Source organism: Somniosus microcephalus, chromosome 10 (genome assembly GCF_052327205.1).
Source record: "Somniosus microcephalus isolate GS21.2 chromosome 10, FLI_Smic_1.0, whole genome shotgun sequence".
NCBI classification, from domain to species: Eukaryota; Metazoa; Chordata; class Chondrichthyes; order Squaliformes; family Somniosidae; genus Somniosus; species Somniosus microcephalus.
Window position 1 is genome coordinate 179,274,629 of NC_140996.1, and position 18,515 is coordinate 179,293,143.

Here is an 18,515-nt window from a genome sequence, read left to right on the forward strand (position 1 = left end):
GGCACTCGCAAGCTCCACCGCCTCGCGGATCATCGGCCTCCTCGAGAACCCTCCGACGGAGCGCGAGTATGACACCATCAAGGCGCAGTTGCTGCAGGTCTTCGGGCTCACTAAATCAGAGCGCGCACGTCGATTGCTCGCCATGCCCGGCCTGGGGGACTCCAAGCCTTCGGAATTGGTGAGCCAAATGCTCACACTCCTGGGCTCCGAACCGGAATGCTTCCTTTTCAGGAAATTATTCCTCAGCCAGCTACCTGAACAGGTGCAAGCTGCCCTGGCCAGATCCGAGGTGGAAGACTGCGTGGCACTTGCGGCAGAGGCGGACAAAATATTCGCAGTTACGCAGCAGTACTGCACCACCCCGAGGCGCCCATCCCCCATGGAAGCCGCCACGAGGCGCCCCTCCCTCACAGACGCCGCCACAGCTCGTCAGTCAACAGGGCTGTGTTTCTATCATGCACAGTTCGGCGTGAAGGCGCGACCGTGCCGCCCTCCCTGCAGCTTTCCCCAAAACAAAAAACAGCTGCGAATAATGAAGAACGGGTCTAACGGGTGTCCCGCGGCTGCCATGGCGATCGGCAACGCAGGCAAGTTGCTTTTCATTACCGACTCACTCTCCGGCCGTCGTTTTCTGTGCGACACCGGAGCGCAGTGCAGCATATTGCCAGCGTCCCCCCTCGATGTTCAGGCGGGAAGGCACGGCCTCGCCCTTGAAGCGGCTAATGGCGGCGCGATTCGGACTTTCGGCAGACGGCGGGTGGAAGTTTGCTTCGGGGGGGCAACGGTTTCACTGGGAGTTTGTTACGGCCAAGGTTTCTCAACCCAGTCTCGGTGCGGATTTCCTGTGCGCCAACAGCTTCCTGGTCGACGTGAAAAACCGGCGGTTGATCAACGCGGCAACCTTCCATTCCATTCCTTGTTACTGCAGTAACACTACGTCTCGCACCGTGGCCTGTGCTTTCCCAACTCCTGATGAGTTCGCCCGTCTGCTCGCGGAATTTCCCGACCTGACAAGACCCACGTTCTCTTCCACAGCCACGAAACACGGTGTGGAACATCACATCACCACCAACGGCCCCCCAGTTTACGCGCGCGCCTGGATCCTGGCAAGCTGGCGGTTGCAAAGGCGGAGTTCGCCACCATGGAACGTCTAGGGATTATTCGCCAGTCGAGTAGTCCCTGGTCTTCACCCCTTCACATTGTTCCGAAGCCTGGTGGCGGATGGCGACCATGCGGCGACTATCGACGCATGAACGACGCCACAACTCCGGATCGGTACCCGATCCCCCACATCCAGGATTTCTCTGCCCATTTGGCAGGAAACAACTTCTTCTCCAAAGTCGACCTCGTCCGGGGCTATCACCAGGTTCCAGTGCACCCACAGGACGTCCAGAAGACCGCAGTCATCACCCCCTTCGGCCTCTTCGAATTTCTGCGCATGCCTTCTGGCTTAAAGAATACCGCCCAGGCTTTCCAACGCCTGATGGATTCCGTGCTGTGGGACCTCAAGTTCATCTTCATCTATCTGGACAACATTTTGATCGCCAGCCCCACCAAAGAGGAACATCTTTGTCATCTACGCACCCTTTTTCGACGCCTCAGCCAACATGGCCTGATTATCAACCCGGCTAAGTGCCAGTTTGGCCTGCAACAGATCGATTTTCCTGGGGCATCGCATCACCGCAGAGGGAGCGGTCCCTTTGCAAGCGAAGGTAGAGGCGGTGTCGTCCTTTCCACGCCCGCAGAACATCAAGGCTCTGCAAGAGTTCCTAGCAATGGTAAACTTCTATCACCGTTTTAAGGCAGCACTGCTAATGCAGCCCCTGTTCGAGGCCCTCAAGGGCAGGACTGGCAAGGACCCAGTGGACTGGATGGATGGCATGGACCAAGCGTTCTCCGACACCAAAACCGCCCTCGCCAACGCGACCATGCTGGCACACCCCTTACCAGGAGCCACCATCGCCCTCACCACCGACGCGTCAGACTACGCAATCGGTGCCGTTCAGGAGCAGTGGGTGAATGGGACGTGGCAGCCGTTGGCGTTCTTCAGCCGACAACTTAGACTGAGATCCTATAGCACTTTCGACCTGGAGTTGCTAGCTCTTTTTCTGGCCGTCCGCCATTTCCGGTTCCTGCTGGAAGGACGTCCTTTCACTGCTTTTGTGGACCATAAGCCATTCACCTTTGCCATGGCCAAGACCGCCGAACCGTGGTCAGCCCAACGGCAACGTCAGCTGACTTACTTATCCGAATTTACTACTGATATCCAGCACGTGGCTGGTAAGGACAACCTGGTGGCAGACTGCCTCTCCCGCGCGACTGTCTATGCAGTCCATCTGGGTATCGATTACGCCCTCGTGGCAGTGGACCAAGTCTCAGACCCAGAGGTGCAGGCTTACCGAAGCAACATCACTAGTCTCCAGTTGGCCGACATCGTGTTCCATTCGGCAGGTACCACGCTGCTGTGCGACGTCTCTGTACGGGACCCTCGCCCGGTTGTGCCGGCTGCCTGGCGCCGCAAGGTTTTCGACGCCATTCATGGGTTGTCGCACCCAGGAACGAAGGCATCTCAGAAGCTCATGTCAGCTAAATTCGTTTGGCACGGCATGCGTAAGGATGTCCGTGACTGGGCCAACACCTGCGTCGTCTGTCAAAGGGCCAAGATGCAGCGCCACATCAAGGCCCCATTGGCCACCTTCGCGGTTCCGGAACGGTGTTTCGACCACGTCAATGTGGACCTGGTAGGACCATTTCCACCTTCCCATGGTTTTTCTCACCTTCTGACCCATGGTAGACCGCACCACCAAATGGCCTGAAGCGGTGCCCCTGTCATCCACTACTTCGGCGGATGTGGCCAGGGTGTTCATTTCTTCCTGGGTCGCCCATTTTGGAGTGCCCACTGACATTTCTTCGGAGGAAAACTGTGGTCCTCGATCCGAACTCTGGAATGCAGTGGCTCAGGGACTCGGCGTCAAATTGCACCGCACTACAGCCTACCATCCGCAAGCGAATGGCCTCTTGTGAACATTTTCACAGATCGCTGAAAGCCTCCGAGGGCCAGCCTCCAGGATGCTGGATGGGCAGACAAGCTACCGTGGGTTCTGTTGGGCCTTCGCACGGCCCTGAAAGAAGACCTTCACTCTTCCTCTGCAGAGTTGGTTTACGGTCAGCCGCTGCGAGTCCCAGGAGATTTCCTGCCAACGCCGACTGAGCCATGGTCTGCGTCAGGTCAGCTTCACAGTCATCAGGAGGCGGCCAGATGTTTCGCGCCAGTCCCCACATCGCACCACGGTCTTCAGAGATCGCACGTGCCCACAGAGCTAAAAAGGACTAAATACGTTTTCATCCGCCACGATGCACACCGGGATCCGCTCAAGGCCCCGTATACTGGTCCTTTCCGGGTGTTAGAGGCAGGAGACAAAACCTTCAAGGTCGATGTCCGTGGTTAAACCGGACCACATTTCAGTCGACCGTTTAAAGCCGGCACACTTGGACCTCGACTGCCCCGTCGAGACAGCACAGCCGCCAAGACGAGGTCGGCCACCCATCGTCGTCAAACCGGATCAAGTGCAATCGCCCGCTCGACCGCCAGCCGTCCAGCAGCCTCCGCTTCGGGAGTACAGGAGTCGTTCTGACAGGCTTGTTAGACCCCCTCACCGTTTGACTTTTTCCGTAAAAGAGAATTCTGGGGGGGGGGCGCATGTGACGGAGCCACTGAGGGGCTTTGAGCAACTGTACATAATTCCCTTTAACAAGGTTTTACTCCAACCTAAGCCTGTACCAGTCTGTTAGTGATTTCTGTGTTTGTACATACTGTTTGCATGCACGGGGCGCGGTCCCTTTAAGACTGCGGCAAAGCGCAGGTAAACGCGATGACGTCATGACGCCATCCACGGGACCGCCCTAGCAGTCCTCGTGGAGCCTCCGACCAGCAAAGATCTGTGTTCGTGGTTCTCCTGTGCAAACTGTTTAAACTCGTTAGTTCTGCATTAAAACTCGTTTGTTTGAACGCCTGAGTCGAACTCGGTTCTTAGATAGGAATTAGAGACAATTCCTACACTGGCTTCTTTTGTGCAGTACCATGTAAAGCATAACACATCGTGATTAGGGTCCTTCTGAAGAACCATTAGCATTAAGGTTGCTCAGCCCTTTACATACCACTTTTGTGCCATGGGGTCTGTTGTCACAGCCTACCTTGGGAATTGGAGTCTCTGCTGCACTAATCCTCTGACAAAGCAAAGCATTTTCACCTCTGTCTGTAGATGTGGGTGTGAGGGTAATGGTGGGTGAGCACAGAACACCTCTGATACAGCCTGACCTGCCTTGCATCCCTTCACTGGTCCCCCTCTTCTCCCTCCAGAAGGAGAATTCCCATTGAGAGATTCATTGTGGCATTAATGGATCTATAGGGGAACAAAGGCAGGGGCAGACCAATTGCCACAAGGCTTCTGAAAACCTATGTGGCAGCAGAAAAAAAAATGTAGAAACAGGCAGAAAATTGTTCACAGAATTTTCTTACTATGGCCTTAAAATGGGCTTCTATATAACAGAAGTGAACCAGTAGCAGTCCTGGATGTACAAAAAACATTAGCATTCACAGATATATATATATATATATCTGTATTAAAAATATTGGTCTAGGCTTTCCACCCTCCCACCCTTGATTGGAGCACAACTCCAAGGGGGTAGAACTTCCACCCACCCCAGTGATGCCCCATTTGTATTTCTGGGCCTGGGGTCATTTACATATGGCAGACGAGCTCTTCAACCTCTGCTGGGGAGGCAGACACGTGCTGCAGAAGACCATTGGGGTTTGCTGCAGCAGAAATTAGAGGTGCCAGCATGTTGCCTTCTCAAGAAAATTCTTAATTTAGGTGATGGGGCACTTGCACAGGCCCCTCTCCAGATTTTGCCCCAGTGCCCCCTCTGTAAATCTCTGAATTCTGGAGTCTAACAGCCAGCCCCTGCATCCAGCGTTGAAAGTGTGCGAATGGCGGGAAACACAGCGGAGGCCGCATTTCCCTCATTTGCACGTCTTTACCATTCTCCCGCATGCATATGTGTGGTTGTAGTTTGCCCGACAATCCTGGTCCGCGGAAAACTATGGTTTAGATGATGGCATAGCAGAACACATGCCTGAGTTGCTTTCCGCCTATCTCCGATTTACTGAAAAATTGACAGGAGTGGGTGTGCAAAGAGGCAGAACACCTAAGCCATTGTGGGGAGGCAGAAATCTTAAGCCATTGGCCCAGAATTTGTGATTGTAATGATGGCGAAAACGGTTAGTGTTTGCCGTCATTATTCTTTTAAACTGACAGCAACTTCTGGAGTCCGCACATGCACGTTTAAACGCATAAATCCAGAAGTTGTTGTCGGTGATCCCCCGCTGCTCCACAGGGTGCGCTGTGGAAGTCCTCGCAAATGAAAATCTTAAAAATCACTTGAATTGACACACACTAACTTTTTACGCTCTAATCGCGACGCAAAAGCTCCCAAAAAGGTTAAGCTATGTTTAATGAGGTGTAATTGAGTTTTAACAGCGTACTGCTGAACAACCTCTCTGGCCCTGAAACACTAATTTTATATATGTGGATTATTAAATTTCTCCATTATGATACAACTCCTGTAGATTTTTTAAATAATAAAGATTATGATATTTCAGCTTCTATCTTAATCCCATGTGTATGTCCCAATCTTTATTTCACTCTCTGTAAAGTGATTAAAAACTGAAGGATAATCAGTGCTTTTTACTTCCTCTCTGAGAATTGTTCAGTGTGATTAGCTGCCTAGCCTGCTTGATGACATCACTGTTGCTGGACGCTGGAGATCCCCTATAGGTGATGCCAGAATGAAATCCACGCCACAGAGAGCACTTGATCTTTGTGGGCAGCTTTCTTTGAGGTCAGCGCCAAGTGCCCTCACTTCACTACTGACCACGAAATCCGGGCCATGAAATCCGGGCCATTGTGTCTAGTGGGAGTCCCTAGCATTATAGCTAAAATGTGGCCTCGGGTAATGTTTCAAAAAGTGTTGCATGTCCATAGACAAAAAAACTGTGATTGGCTCAAATAGCCACTCTCTGCTCAGTTATCTGCGCTGATTGATTCAAATATCCCATTCACTAAATTGAAGCAATTAGAAAACAGTTGAACTCCGTAGGCAGATAGGAATGTTTGCAATCAACAATGAACAAATGCCACAAAACCAGTCAATCAAATTACTTGAATTTTTCAAACCCAGTAATCTGGAACCACGAAGTACCACCAATCAGATTGCAGAGACAATTTCTTCAGCATTGGCCTGCCCTTCGGTCTGAGGCCTGTAATTAGCAATTTCACTTGGACTTTGGGTGCTGGGATCTCCAGTACTGAGGGAGTGCTACACTCTCTGAGGTGCCATCATCCAAATGAGACGTTAAACCCTGGCCCCATCTGCCCTCTCCGCTGAAAGTAAAAGATCCCATGGCACTATTTCGATAAAGAGCAGGGGAGTTCTCCCCAGTGTCCTGGCCAATATTTATTCCTCAACCAACATCACTCACAGAGATTATCTGGTCATTACCTCATTACTGTTTGTGGACCTTGCGGTGTGAAAATTGGCTGCCGTGTTTCCTACATTACAACAGCAACTACATTTCAAAAGTACTTCATTGACTGTAAAGCGCTTTGGGATATCCTGAGGATGTGAAAGGTGCTATATAAATGCAAGTCTTTCTTGTACTTGGGTAGGAAATGAAAGAGATCAGACAGGATTCACACTCCTGATTGCTATCCAGTGCCTCCTCTGGGAAACATCCACTCTTTCCACCGCTGGTGCACCGTGGCTAGTGTATACTATCTACAGGATGCACTGAGGCAAATCACCTAGGCTTCTACGACACCAACTCTCAAACCCCTGACCTCTACCACCTAGAAGGACAAGAGAACACCCATCACCTCCAAGTTCCCCTCCAAGTCACACACCATCCTGACTTGGAAATATGTCACTGTTCTTTCATTGTTGCTGGGTCAAAATCCTGGAACTCCCTACCTAACCGCTGTGGGAGTACCTTCACCACACAAACTGCAGCGGTTCAAAAAGGCAGCTCCCCACCCACTTCTCAAATGTAATTAGGGATGGCCAATAAATGCTGGCCTTGCCAGTGATGCCCTGAACCCAGGAATGAATTTTAAAAAGTGCATGTATCTGCAAGAGCATATTGTGCCCAGTTGGGATTTCTCTCACCCACAGTTGAATTCTCTGCTGAAGCATGAAGATAGTCACGTGGGGCAGAGAAATTTCACAGAAAAAGCTTGTTTGACAATAGTGACGATAAGTTAATTTTGTTATGAATTTGAAACACTTTCCTACATTCCTATTTGTACATAACTGATTTACACAATAGGCGTGAAATTAAACTTAAGAGTTAGCTCGCACCCATTAAAAAGATCAGTAAAGATTTGATTTGCTTCACTATAAACAATTCCACTTTAAATATTAAGGAACTGCACATGGATCTGTCAGCATGGAGGAAACGCTGGCAATATTTATACTTGATAGAATGTTACTAAATTGAACTTTAAGAAAAAAATCATAATTTGAACCAAGTTGTGTAAAACTGATCAATCTATATTGAGCATGTTATATCATTAACTATTCGAATCCGATATAAAGCAGATCCACGCCAATGAATTAATAACTGAACCAATGAGCTCAACTTCCCTGTTTGCCTGACCTTGAGTCACGTGACCTTCAACGTTGTGGGTCCTTAAAATCATTTAGCCACCTAATTTAAAAAAAAATGGTCATCACCTCTACATATTTGTGGAGTTATGAATTCAATGTTAATATATTTATTAATAGATGAAATAACGTTGAAATGAATGCGTTTTCCTGATTAGGCACTGATTAGTCAGCCCCGGTTGCCATGTAAGGGGTGTGAGGCCCCCGGCCGCCCTTTCCGCCGAGCTCCGCCATCTTGCAGGTAGCGGGCGGCAGAGGCTGCGCTCGGATTGTCAGCAAAATGGGGGGAAAAAACCCGGCGACAGTCGGGTCCCGGGCCTCGCGCACGGCCCATAATGTTGTAGAGTGCGGGTTGCGGCGGAATAATGTGCCGGGTGTTGGACGGGTTATTGGTTGTCTGCCGCTCGAGCTCTGACCCGCTCCCGAGGCCCTTGTTGCGGCGTAGCTGCCGCGTCCTGCACATGTGGCGGCGGGGGGAAAAGAGAGACTCAAATGGTTAACTTCATATTAAAGTGGGGTGAAGTGAGGGACTGGGATAGGGTTCCATGACCAGGGCTGCGATTCGGGGTCAAATCGGGTCCGGGTTAAGGAGCAGGTTTTAAACGGGAGGTTAAAGTATTGTCCGCATCCGACAATTCATTTAATTTGCTCACTCGTAACCGCTTGGATTTAAATATCCTCTATCCGTTCCGCGCAGTGGTTTCGGGTTTTATATTTAGGAACGTTAAGTTAAATTAAATAACAATTTATTTTTCTTTAGTAAAGGTTCAAGATGACTAACACCAGGGGTAAGAGGAGGGGAACGCGATATATGTTCGCAAGGCCCTTCCGTAAACATGGTGAGAATCCTTCAATTTTTCTACAACCACCGATTTCTTAAATCGGAATTTATTTGTTTAGAAAATTTGTTTCGTTGATGGATGCAGTATTTACTTGATGTAGACATTTCTTCCAAGTGTTGATTCCCTTCCTACCCGCTGCTGGGCTATGAATCGGCTATGCTGACTTCCTATAGGTTGATTATTGAATTTTGGGTAAATCAAATGAATCCCGTCTTTGATCTTCACTTATGAGAATTTTCTAGCAGAAGTTAATGGCTAGAGATCAGGTGTGGAAACCCAGCGACGGTAGGGTCCGGTGCAACTCTACATTGTTGGCTGAAATCTGCTACTCAACAGACGAAGTAAAACTGCGATCTGCACCACATGGCACTTGGAGATTTCTGGTTCTGGGGTGGAGGGATGGTTGACCTTCATGAAATCTTGACTCTTGGATAAGATCTCAGTGTGATGTGCTTATTATGTTCAACTGATTATGCTGGTATGTGGATTTCAGATGTATTTGGTGCTCAATGATGATTGAACTCCTATGATTGCCCTATGAGGCAAGGTGAGCAAGTTATTTCACCGGCACTGAGAGCACACCAGAATTGCTTAGTACAATACAAATTTTAGATTAATTTTGTTTGAAAGGTGTAGTTAGACAAATTAGTTTGATTTCCTTGTATGGAGGGGGCAGGGGGAGTGAGGTAATGTAAAAATAGTTAATGAAAGATCTTTTATAAGCACCTGATTGTGTTCTCAGGGCATCACAGCACTTTGCAACCAATTAATTACTTCTTGAAATACAGCTTTTCTCCGCCCCCCCCCCCCATCATTTTTCTCAACAATGACTTATATTTATATAGTGCCTTTAAAACGTCCCACGGTGCTTCACAGGAGGATTATAAGACACATAATTTGACACTGAGCCACATGAGAAATTGGGCAGGTGACTCGGGAGGTTTTAAGGAACGTCTTAAAGAAAGAGAAGCGGAGAGGTTTAGGCAGTGAATTCCAGAGCTTGGGGCCTAGGCAACAGAAGGCATGGCAATCAATGGTTGAGTGGTTATAATCCTCCTGAAGGGCCTGACTGATCTTGGGATATGATTCTAATGACCACAGCCAAGTAAGTGGCTATTTTCCATGAGAAACCTAGATGGGTGGTGTCAGGATGTTCATCTTTAGGGATGGGGGAATGTCACAGCTGAGCATTATCCTGTTCGAACGTACACTTTAGCAAAGATCACTGGATAGCAATTGGGAGCTGGAATGCTGCCTGATTGTTCCCTTCTGTGGGCCAAGGCAAATCATAGTAGCCCAACTGCCATGCTGACTGAGATTAGCTAATTCAGAATGGGTCAGGAATTGAACCTATGGTTCTTCTATATGGCTATTACAACTTAGTTGTACCACATTCATAGGCTATGTATAAATAGAATACATGAGTTTTTAATAAAAATGTGTTGTCTTCATTTTAGTTGTTTAATTGTGGGAGTTAAATTAAAAATGGAATTGTATTTTTTTTTAGGGCCTGTTCCCCTCTCTACTTACTTCCATATCTACAAGAAGGGTGATATTGTTGACATCAAGGTATTTATTAAATATACTGCTCTTACACAGTCTTGATGTTCAATGTAATCTTAAGGCTGGTTTTATAAGCCATTTTATTGTTTACTTTTACAGCAGAAATTATCACTGAAAAGTGGGCACTTGTAATATTTCTGATTCAAAAATTCATTTAGATTTCAAGTACTGTACAGTAAAATGGAGTGTTCAGTGTATTCTGGAAACTGATAGTGTTGCTATTATCAGTACTTTTGAGTGACTTCATGAGTAGTGCTTCATAAGCTAATGACAGATGATTTATTTTATTATTTCAGAAAGACCCTAGGTTGCTGTTGCTGAAACCCTTCCATCTCCAAATTTAAGCATCTAATTGTTTCTTAAATGATTCCATGGTTTTTGTCTCCGCTGTTCTGTCTGGCAATCCATTCAGTATATTGATCACTGTGAATAACTTCCTGATTTTAAAATATTGAGTTTATATTTTCTACTCCTTTAATTATCATACTCCTGTAAGGTCACCTCTGCGATTTAAATCGGTGACCACAGCACTAAACTCTGCAGCACCTTGTGCAGAATCTCCTCCCACTCTGACTAACATAACCATTCCCAAGATTTAGCCTGAATTCCCATCTCTTTGAGCTTAACTAGTGGCCTTTTGTGAACTTGGTCCAGTACCCTTTGGAAGTCTAGGATTTCCCATGATCCATGCGGCTTGTCACTTCCACAGAAAAATCTAGGCGGGTTGTCGAGCATGATTGCCCCCTTCTGAAGCCATGTTTATTGCTGTTTACTAGTTATTGTAAGTTTGGTTCGCTATACTACCGACCAATTCTGTGTATATTAGAATTGAAGTAAGACTAATGGGGCTACAGTTGCCTGTGTTTTCTCTGAAAATGAGAAGACTTTCCAGGTGACACCAATATTTTGTGGAATAATCTACAGCAGCAGTGTGCCCTTCATTGCTTTACATTTTAATATAAAATATTCTTGTAGTGTGAAAATCAGCATTGCAACAAGAGCACTGCATTCCTCCAATTTTGACCTCTTATGCATCCCCCACTTCGCGCCCCACCATTGGCAGCCATGCTTTCAGCTCTCTAGGCCCTAAGCTCTGGAATTCCCTCCCCAAACCACTTGGCCTCTTCACCCCTCCACACACTGCTTAAAACCTATATCTCAGCCTACATGCAAGTATTTCTGTACAACCGGCGAAGTGATTTTGAGCCATCTTCAGAGATTGCATTTCCTGCACAGAGTACAACCAATATTTGATACCAGAAAAAACTGATGGGTTTAAAAAGAGCATCTTTTGTGCTTGGTTGTATTAAACTCTTCTATTTGGGTTTTAATTAACCATGCTTAATAGATTAGACCCTATTTCAAAACTCACTGGGGTAAGAGCTAAACTGTCTTTCTCTTTAGGGCACGGGCACTGTACAAAAGGGCATGCCCCACAAATGTTACCACGGCAAGACTGGGAGAATTTATAATGTTACACAGCATGCTGTAGGCATTATTGTCAACAAGCAAGTCAAGTGAGTATAAAGTTAAAAATTTGCACTTGTATGGTGCTTTTTAACGTTGGGAAAAAGTCCCAAAGCACTGCAGAGGCCTGATCAAAAAGTGGACACCAAGCCATGAAAGGAAGGCTGATCAAAAGTTTGGTGAGCAGGGTGGATTTTTAAGAGGGCTTTTAAAAGAGGAAAGGGAGGTGAATTCTCGAGCCATAGAGGCTGAAGATGAGACTGCCAATAGAGAGAGAATGCACAAGAGGTCAGAGTCAGGAATGGAGAGTTTGGTAAGGCTGGAGGATGTTGGCGATGCAGCGGGGAGGGGGTGCCATGAAGGGATTGAAGACCAGGAATGAAGATTTTCAGTTTGAGTAGTGCGAAGTGATGGGTGAGCAGGACTTGGTACAAGATGGGATATAGGTAACGGAATTTTGTATAAGATGGAGGGTGGAAGGCCAGCCAGGGGAACATTAGAATAATCCAGTCTGATGGGGACAAAAGCATGGCTGAGGATTTCAGCGGAAGATGGGGGCAGAGGCGGGCAATGTTACGGAGTTGGGTGTAGGTGGTCTTCATAATGGGAATTGTTTTGGATCTCGGCTCGGGATTGAATAGAACAGAGGTTGCAAACAGCTTGGTTCAGCCTGAGAAAGTGGGTGGTGTGGTTAAATTGGTGGAAGGGTAGAGAGTTTGTGGTCGAGGCCGCAAGATGATGGTCGCCCCAATATTAAATTGGAGGAAATTGCAGCTCGTCCAAGATTGGATGTCGGGCAAACATTCGCCGCATCAGCAAGTGGATCAGGAGAGAAGGGTCTACGTGTCAGCTGGCATACATGTGAAAGCTAACCCCATGTCTTTGGATGATGTCACCAAGGGGCAGCATGTAGATGAGGACACCAAGGATAGATCCTTCAGGGACCCTGGTAATGGTCGCAGGACATGAAGTGAAGCTGGAGATGGTCTGGCTACGATAACTTGCATTTATATTGTGCCTCTAATGTCTCCTGGCACTTCATAGAAGCATAATCGGGCAAAAATTGACACCAATGCTAAGTATTGGGAGGTTGACTTAAAAGCTTGGTCAAAGAGGGAGGGGGGGGTTGGTTTACAGAATGTCTTGGAGGACACTGGTGGAGTGGCAGAAAGATCTAAAGAGGGAATCCCAGAGCATAGGACCTAGACAGCTGAAGGAACAGTTGCCAATGGTGTGGTGAAGGGAGTGGGGATGCGTAAGTGACGTAAGATGGAGTTTTGGAGGGCTGGAGGAAGCAGCAGAGTTTTGGATAAGCTCAAGTTTATGGAGGATAGAGAATGGAAGGCTGGCCAAGAGAACGTTGGAATAGTCAAGTCTGTATGTGACAAAGGTGTGTGAGAGAGTTTCAGCTGAAGATGGGCTTATCGTGGGACTTGTGGCGTTATGGTGGAAGTAGGCTGTCTTTGTGATGGAGAAGATACAGGGTCGGAAGCTCAACTCAGTAATATTGGATGCTGAGGTTGTGTATACTTTGCTTCAACCTGTGGTTGGCTGGGGAGGTGGATGAAATTGGTGCTGAGAAAATGGCTTTGGTATTCCCAATGTTTAATTGGAGGGAATTGCAGCTTGTCCAGGACTGGTTGACAAACAAGCAGGCTGACCATGCAAAAGCAGTGGAAAGGCCTAGAGGTGGTGGTGAAGTAGATCTGGGTATTGCTGGAGTACATGTGGAATCTGACGTCATATCTTTGGGTGATGCTGCCATTGGGCGGCATTAAGATGAGAAATAGAAGGGGGTGAAGGATAGCTCCTTCGGGAACTCCTGAGGTAATGGTACAGGTGCGGGAAGAGATGTCATTGCAGGAGATTCTTTGGCTACGATTGGAATTAATTAAACAAAAATAAAGGAAAACTCTTATATTAATACCAGGGCAGGAGGTGGAAAGTCCCAGTCAGCTGGACACTAGAGGAGGATTGTATGGTCGACAGTCTAAAAGACTGCAGAAGTATAGGGAATGGTAGCATAGTGGTCATGTTACTTGACTAGTAATCCAGAAGCCTGGACTAATAATCCAGAGACAATAGTTCAAATCCCAGTACGGCAGCTGGGGAATTTAAATTCAGTTTAAAAAATCTGGAATAAAAAAACTAGTATCCGTAATGGTGACCAGGTAAATACTGGATTGTCGTAAAAACCCATCTGGTTCACTAATGTCCTTTTTAGGGAAGGAAATTTGCCATTCTTACCCGGCCTGGCTTATATGTGACTCCTATGTGTCAATGTGGTTGACTCTTAACTGCCCCTGATAAGCCACTCAAGGGTAATAGGGATGTGCAATGTATGCTGGTCTTTCCAGTGATGCCCACATCCTGTGAATTTTTTTTTAAGTCTAAGAGGGATAACTTAGTAGATTTATTTGGCTTGGGCTCTGTTTTGATGCTGTGTAACCTATTTCATGCCACCCCTCTTCACTTTGCCAATAAGACAGGTGTCTCTATTGGTCATTCAAGTGGGGTAGAGTAAAATGTCCTTTTAAAAACCCAAGCATGTTATTATATTTGACTTGGTTCCTGTCAGAGGAGACACTTAATACTGAATAAAGTTACTGTGGCTTCTTGTTGGTCTGTCATTAAGCCTAGATTGTAAAACTTGTTTTGATAAAGCTTCTCTCTCCCAAGGTGATACTTTCTTGAATTTTTAATTTTATTCAAAAAGTGCAGTGGATTATAAGTGTACCATCCAACTTATTGAGCGAGACACTACTGTACTTGTATATTTTGAACAGTTGTAAAAGAAGTTCTAAATAGTATTGAGTATATTTTTGGTGTTTGTAAGTTTAATATGCATCTTAGTATGAAAGGAAATTTTTTCCAAAATATTCAAGTATATGCATGATGAATATAATGCTGGTATTGGAACTTCAAATTTGAGAAGACATTGCAATGAAGAGCTTCATTGGGACTGGTGTCACATGAGATTATATAAATCTAAATCCACATTACAATTTAAAGCTGATTAACTTCAATGGACTTCTAATGTACAGTTATGCTGTCCCTAAAAATAAAATACCATTTTTATATTATGCTGTACCATAGAGGGTGGCAATCATTTCAATTATGAATTTTAGACAATGGTTTTAGTTCCAGTGACATTCTGAATCTCTTGCTTTGAATTGCACCTTAGGGGCAAGATCCTTGCCAAAAGAATTAATGTGCGTATTGAGCACATCAAGCATTCAAAAAGCAGGGACAGCTTTCTGCTGCGTGTGCAAGCAAATGAACTGGCAAAGAGAGAGGCTAAGGAGAAGGGGACCTGGGTTGATCTGAAGCGCCAGGTAAGGGCACCAAGGTGACTTCAATTTTAGGTGACCATCTGAAGTACAAGTGGAAGATTGTCTGCATCACACCCGGATGCCTGAAGGCATGGCCTTCGTATTCGCTCATCACTTAAGTCTACCTGTTGATATTGGGGAAAGAGATCCTGGTTGTGTTGGCATGATGTGAAGATCATTTTGGAGGGGGGGCGGGGGTTGGTGTTTGAATTTTTGACTTCTGAACACAGCTGCACTGCTAGCCTGAGACTACAGAACTAAGTGGATCTTTTGACTTTGAGCCGAAGCACATGAAAAGTTTTCCTTTTTATAGGAAAATTGAAAAAATGAACTTCGACTGAATCAGTTTTATTAAGCACAACAGAGAGGGTGAAAAACACTTGTGGCTAAGTGTGACAGCGACATACAATTTTTTACTCCAATTTCATGTTGGTTGATTTCAAGGCAGTAATGCAAAATTGAAGGATGAGGTGATGGCAAATGAAACGCTGGACTAAAAATTGTTAAATATGCACGGTTTCAAATATTTTGTATTCATAGTGTAGCTTAGGGTAAAACGGTGTGGAACCGAGCAAAATATTTAGTTATTCGCAGTGGGGGACTAAATTTGTGCTATTTTCAGTGGTGGGGAATTCAGCATGTTTGTTCCCGTTCTCTGCATGAAGTACATTCCACTCCTGGCACTGCAATACACTATACTGTATAACAGAGCATTACTCTGCAGCTGGTTGTATTATACAAGACCTGAATGTTTTCAATGAACACTTGGATGATTAAAAGGGGGGGGTGGAGTGGAGAAAGGTATGGTATTCATTGATTCACAAATACTGTATATACAAAAATAGCAGCTAAATATAGCGACTTTTTTTGAAGCAGGTTGGTTTATGATTTGGATATACTCGTTTCATGCCTCATGTCTAAGCAAATCTTGATTTATCAAACGTCAATATGGTTGGATATCAAAATATCAATACCTGTTAACTAATGTGGTGATTTTCTACTTGCAGCCTGCTGAGCCCAGAAAGGCACACTTCGTACGAACCAAGGCTAATAAGCCACAGTTGCTGGAACCAATTCCATACGAGTTCATGGCATAATTTTGTTACCAATTCAAATAAATTTTATGCCTCTCATTTTGTATTAACTTTGTGCATTCTTTGCCAACTTTCACCCTGCTCACACTGTTGTGGCATGGTTCTGTGGCTGCTGGTCATCTTCTGGTATATCTTCATGTATGAGCCAATACAGTAAGTGTGCATCAGCGGACCCCTCACCTTTAATTAGTAATCTTGTAGTAAAAGGATCCTCTGGGGAAGAGTGGTCGTAATATGATAGATTTTCATATTAAGTTTGAGTGATGTGGTCAAGTCCAAAATTACGGTCTTAAATTTAAACTGAGCCAATTACACAGGTACAAGGCTGTTGGCTAAGGTAGTTTGGGAAATTAGATTAAAAGATATGGTAAATAAGAAATGGTAAAATTTAAATAAATAATTCTCAATGAATATACATTCCCATGAGGAATTAAAAACATCACTGGAAAAGTGGTATAACAATGGTTAACTAGAGAAGTTAGGATTGTATTGGATTAAAAGAGGCTTACAATGTTGCCAAAAAGAGTAAGCCTGCGGTAAAAACAGAAACTGCTGCAAATACTCAGCAGGTCAGGCAGCATCTGTGGAGAGAGAAACAAGAGTTAACGTTTCAGGTCGATGACCCTTCGTCAGAACTGGAAAAGGGTCATCGACCTGAAACGCTAACTCTGTTTCTCTCTCCACAGAAGCTGCCTGACCTGCTGAGTATTTCCAGTATTTTCTGTTTTTATATCAGATTTCCAGCATCTACAGTATTTTGCTTTTGTAGTAAGCCTGAGGATCAGCAAAGAATGACCAAGAAATTGATAGAGGGCAAAAAACAGAATGAGTAAACTAGCAGATTGTAAGAGCTTTTACAGGTATGTGAAAAGGAAGAGATTAGTGAAAGTAAACATGGGTCCTTTAGAGGCAGACAGGAGAAATTAAAATGGGGAATAAGGAAATGGCAGACATTAAACAAACATTTTTTGTATCGTTTCACATTAGAAGACACAACATACTGGAAATTGTGGGGAATTAAGTGTCTAATGAGAGTGAGGAACTTAAAATATTAGTAAAGAAAAAATACCGGAGAAATGAATGGGACTAAAAGCTGACACCCCCTGGACCTTGTCTATATTTTAGGATTTTAAGATGTGGCTGCAGAGATAGTGGAAGCAATGGTTTTGATCTTATCGAATTCCCTATATTCTAGAACGGTCCCCATGGATTGGAAGGTAGCAAATGTTCCAAGAAAGGAGGGAGAGAAAACTGGGAACTATAGACCAGTAAGCCTGACAGTAGTAGGGAAAATGCTAGAATCTATTAAGGATGTGGTAACACGGCACTTGAAAAATCACAATGTGATTAGGCAATATGATTTTATAAAAAGTAAATCATGTTTGACAAAATCTATTAGTTTTGAGGGTGTAACTAGCACAGTAGATAAGAAGAAACCTATAGATGTAGTATATTTGAATTTTCAGAAGGCATTTGATAAGATGCCACATGAGGTTACACAAGATTAGGGCTCCTGGGATTGGGGATAATATATTAGCATGGATTGAGATTGGTTAACAAACAAAACAGTAGGACTAAACTGGTCATTTTCGGGATGGCAGAGTGTAACTAGTGGAGTGCTGCAAGGACTAGTGCTATCAATGACTTGGATGAGGGGAAAGAGTAATATGTCCCAAGTTTGCTGACTACAATTTATTTTTAGGTGGGGAAAGTAAGCTACGAGGAGGATGCAAAGAGGTTGTAAAAGGATATAGACTAAGTGATTGGGCAAGATGGTGGCAGATACGTGAAGTGTGAAATTATCCACTTTGGTCGGAAGAATGGAAAAGCAGAATTTTTTTTTTTTTTTTTTTGGAAGGTGAGGAACCAGTAAATGTTGGCATTCAGAGGGATTTGGGTGTCCTTGTACAGGAATCGCAGTTAACATGCAGATACAGCAAGCAATTAGGAAGGTACCCTTAGTGTTCGGGGGATTAAATACGTGGGGTTACGGGGATAGGGTGGGATATGTGTTGGTGTAGGGGTTATGGGGATCGGGTGGGATATGTGTCGGTGCAGGCTCGATGGGCCGAAATGGCCTCTATCTGCACTGTGGGGTTTCTGTGATTCTGTGAAATAGTATTCCATTCAGAGTTCTGACGAAGGGTCATCAACCTGAAATGTTAACTCTGTTTCTCTCCACAGATGTTGCCTGACCTGAGTATTTCCAGCATTTTCTGTTTTCATTTTAGGCAAATTGTATTTTGGCCTTTATTGCAAGGGGGCTGGAGTACAAGAGTAAGGAAGTCTTGCTGCAATTATATAAGGTTTTGGTGAGACCACACCTGGAGTACTCTACAGTTTTGGTCTCCTTACTTATAAGGAATACTATGCTTGCCTTAGGGGGGTTGCAGCGAAGGTTCACTAGTTGATTTCTGGAATGGGGGCTGTCCTCTGCAGAGAGATTGAGTAGAATTGGCCTATATCTGGTGGGCAAAATATGGGCCTTATCAGGC

The 18,515-nt window shown here is 45.3% G+C and overlaps 1 protein-coding gene and 2 non-coding genes across 3 annotated transcripts; all 3 read left to right on the plus strand.

The window, feature by feature from the left end:
* Positions 1-7,925: 7,925 nt before the first annotated feature.
* Positions 7,926-16,059, plus strand: rpl21 (ribosomal protein L21). Its single transcript, XM_085999267.1, has 6 exons — positions 7,926-7,963; positions 8,483-8,561; positions 10,072-10,133; positions 11,532-11,644; positions 14,779-14,929; positions 15,934-16,059. Exons 2-6 carry the CDS (start codon positions 8,495-8,497, stop codon positions 16,021-16,023), a joined length of 483 nt encoding a protein of 160 aa, XP_085855393.1. The 5' UTR covers positions 7,926-7,963; positions 8,483-8,494; the 3' UTR covers positions 16,024-16,059.
* LOC147111887 (small nucleolar RNA SNORD102) lies at positions 9,068-9,143 on the plus strand. The gene has a single exon (XR_015079878.1). It is a non-coding gene; the product is annotated as a small nucleolar RNA SNORD102 (small nucleolar RNA).
* LOC147111888 (small nucleolar RNA SNORA27) lies at positions 14,054-14,183 on the plus strand. The gene has a single exon (XR_015079879.1). It is a non-coding gene; the product is annotated as a small nucleolar RNA SNORA27 (small nucleolar RNA).
* Positions 16,060-18,515: the final 2,456 nt, after the last annotated feature.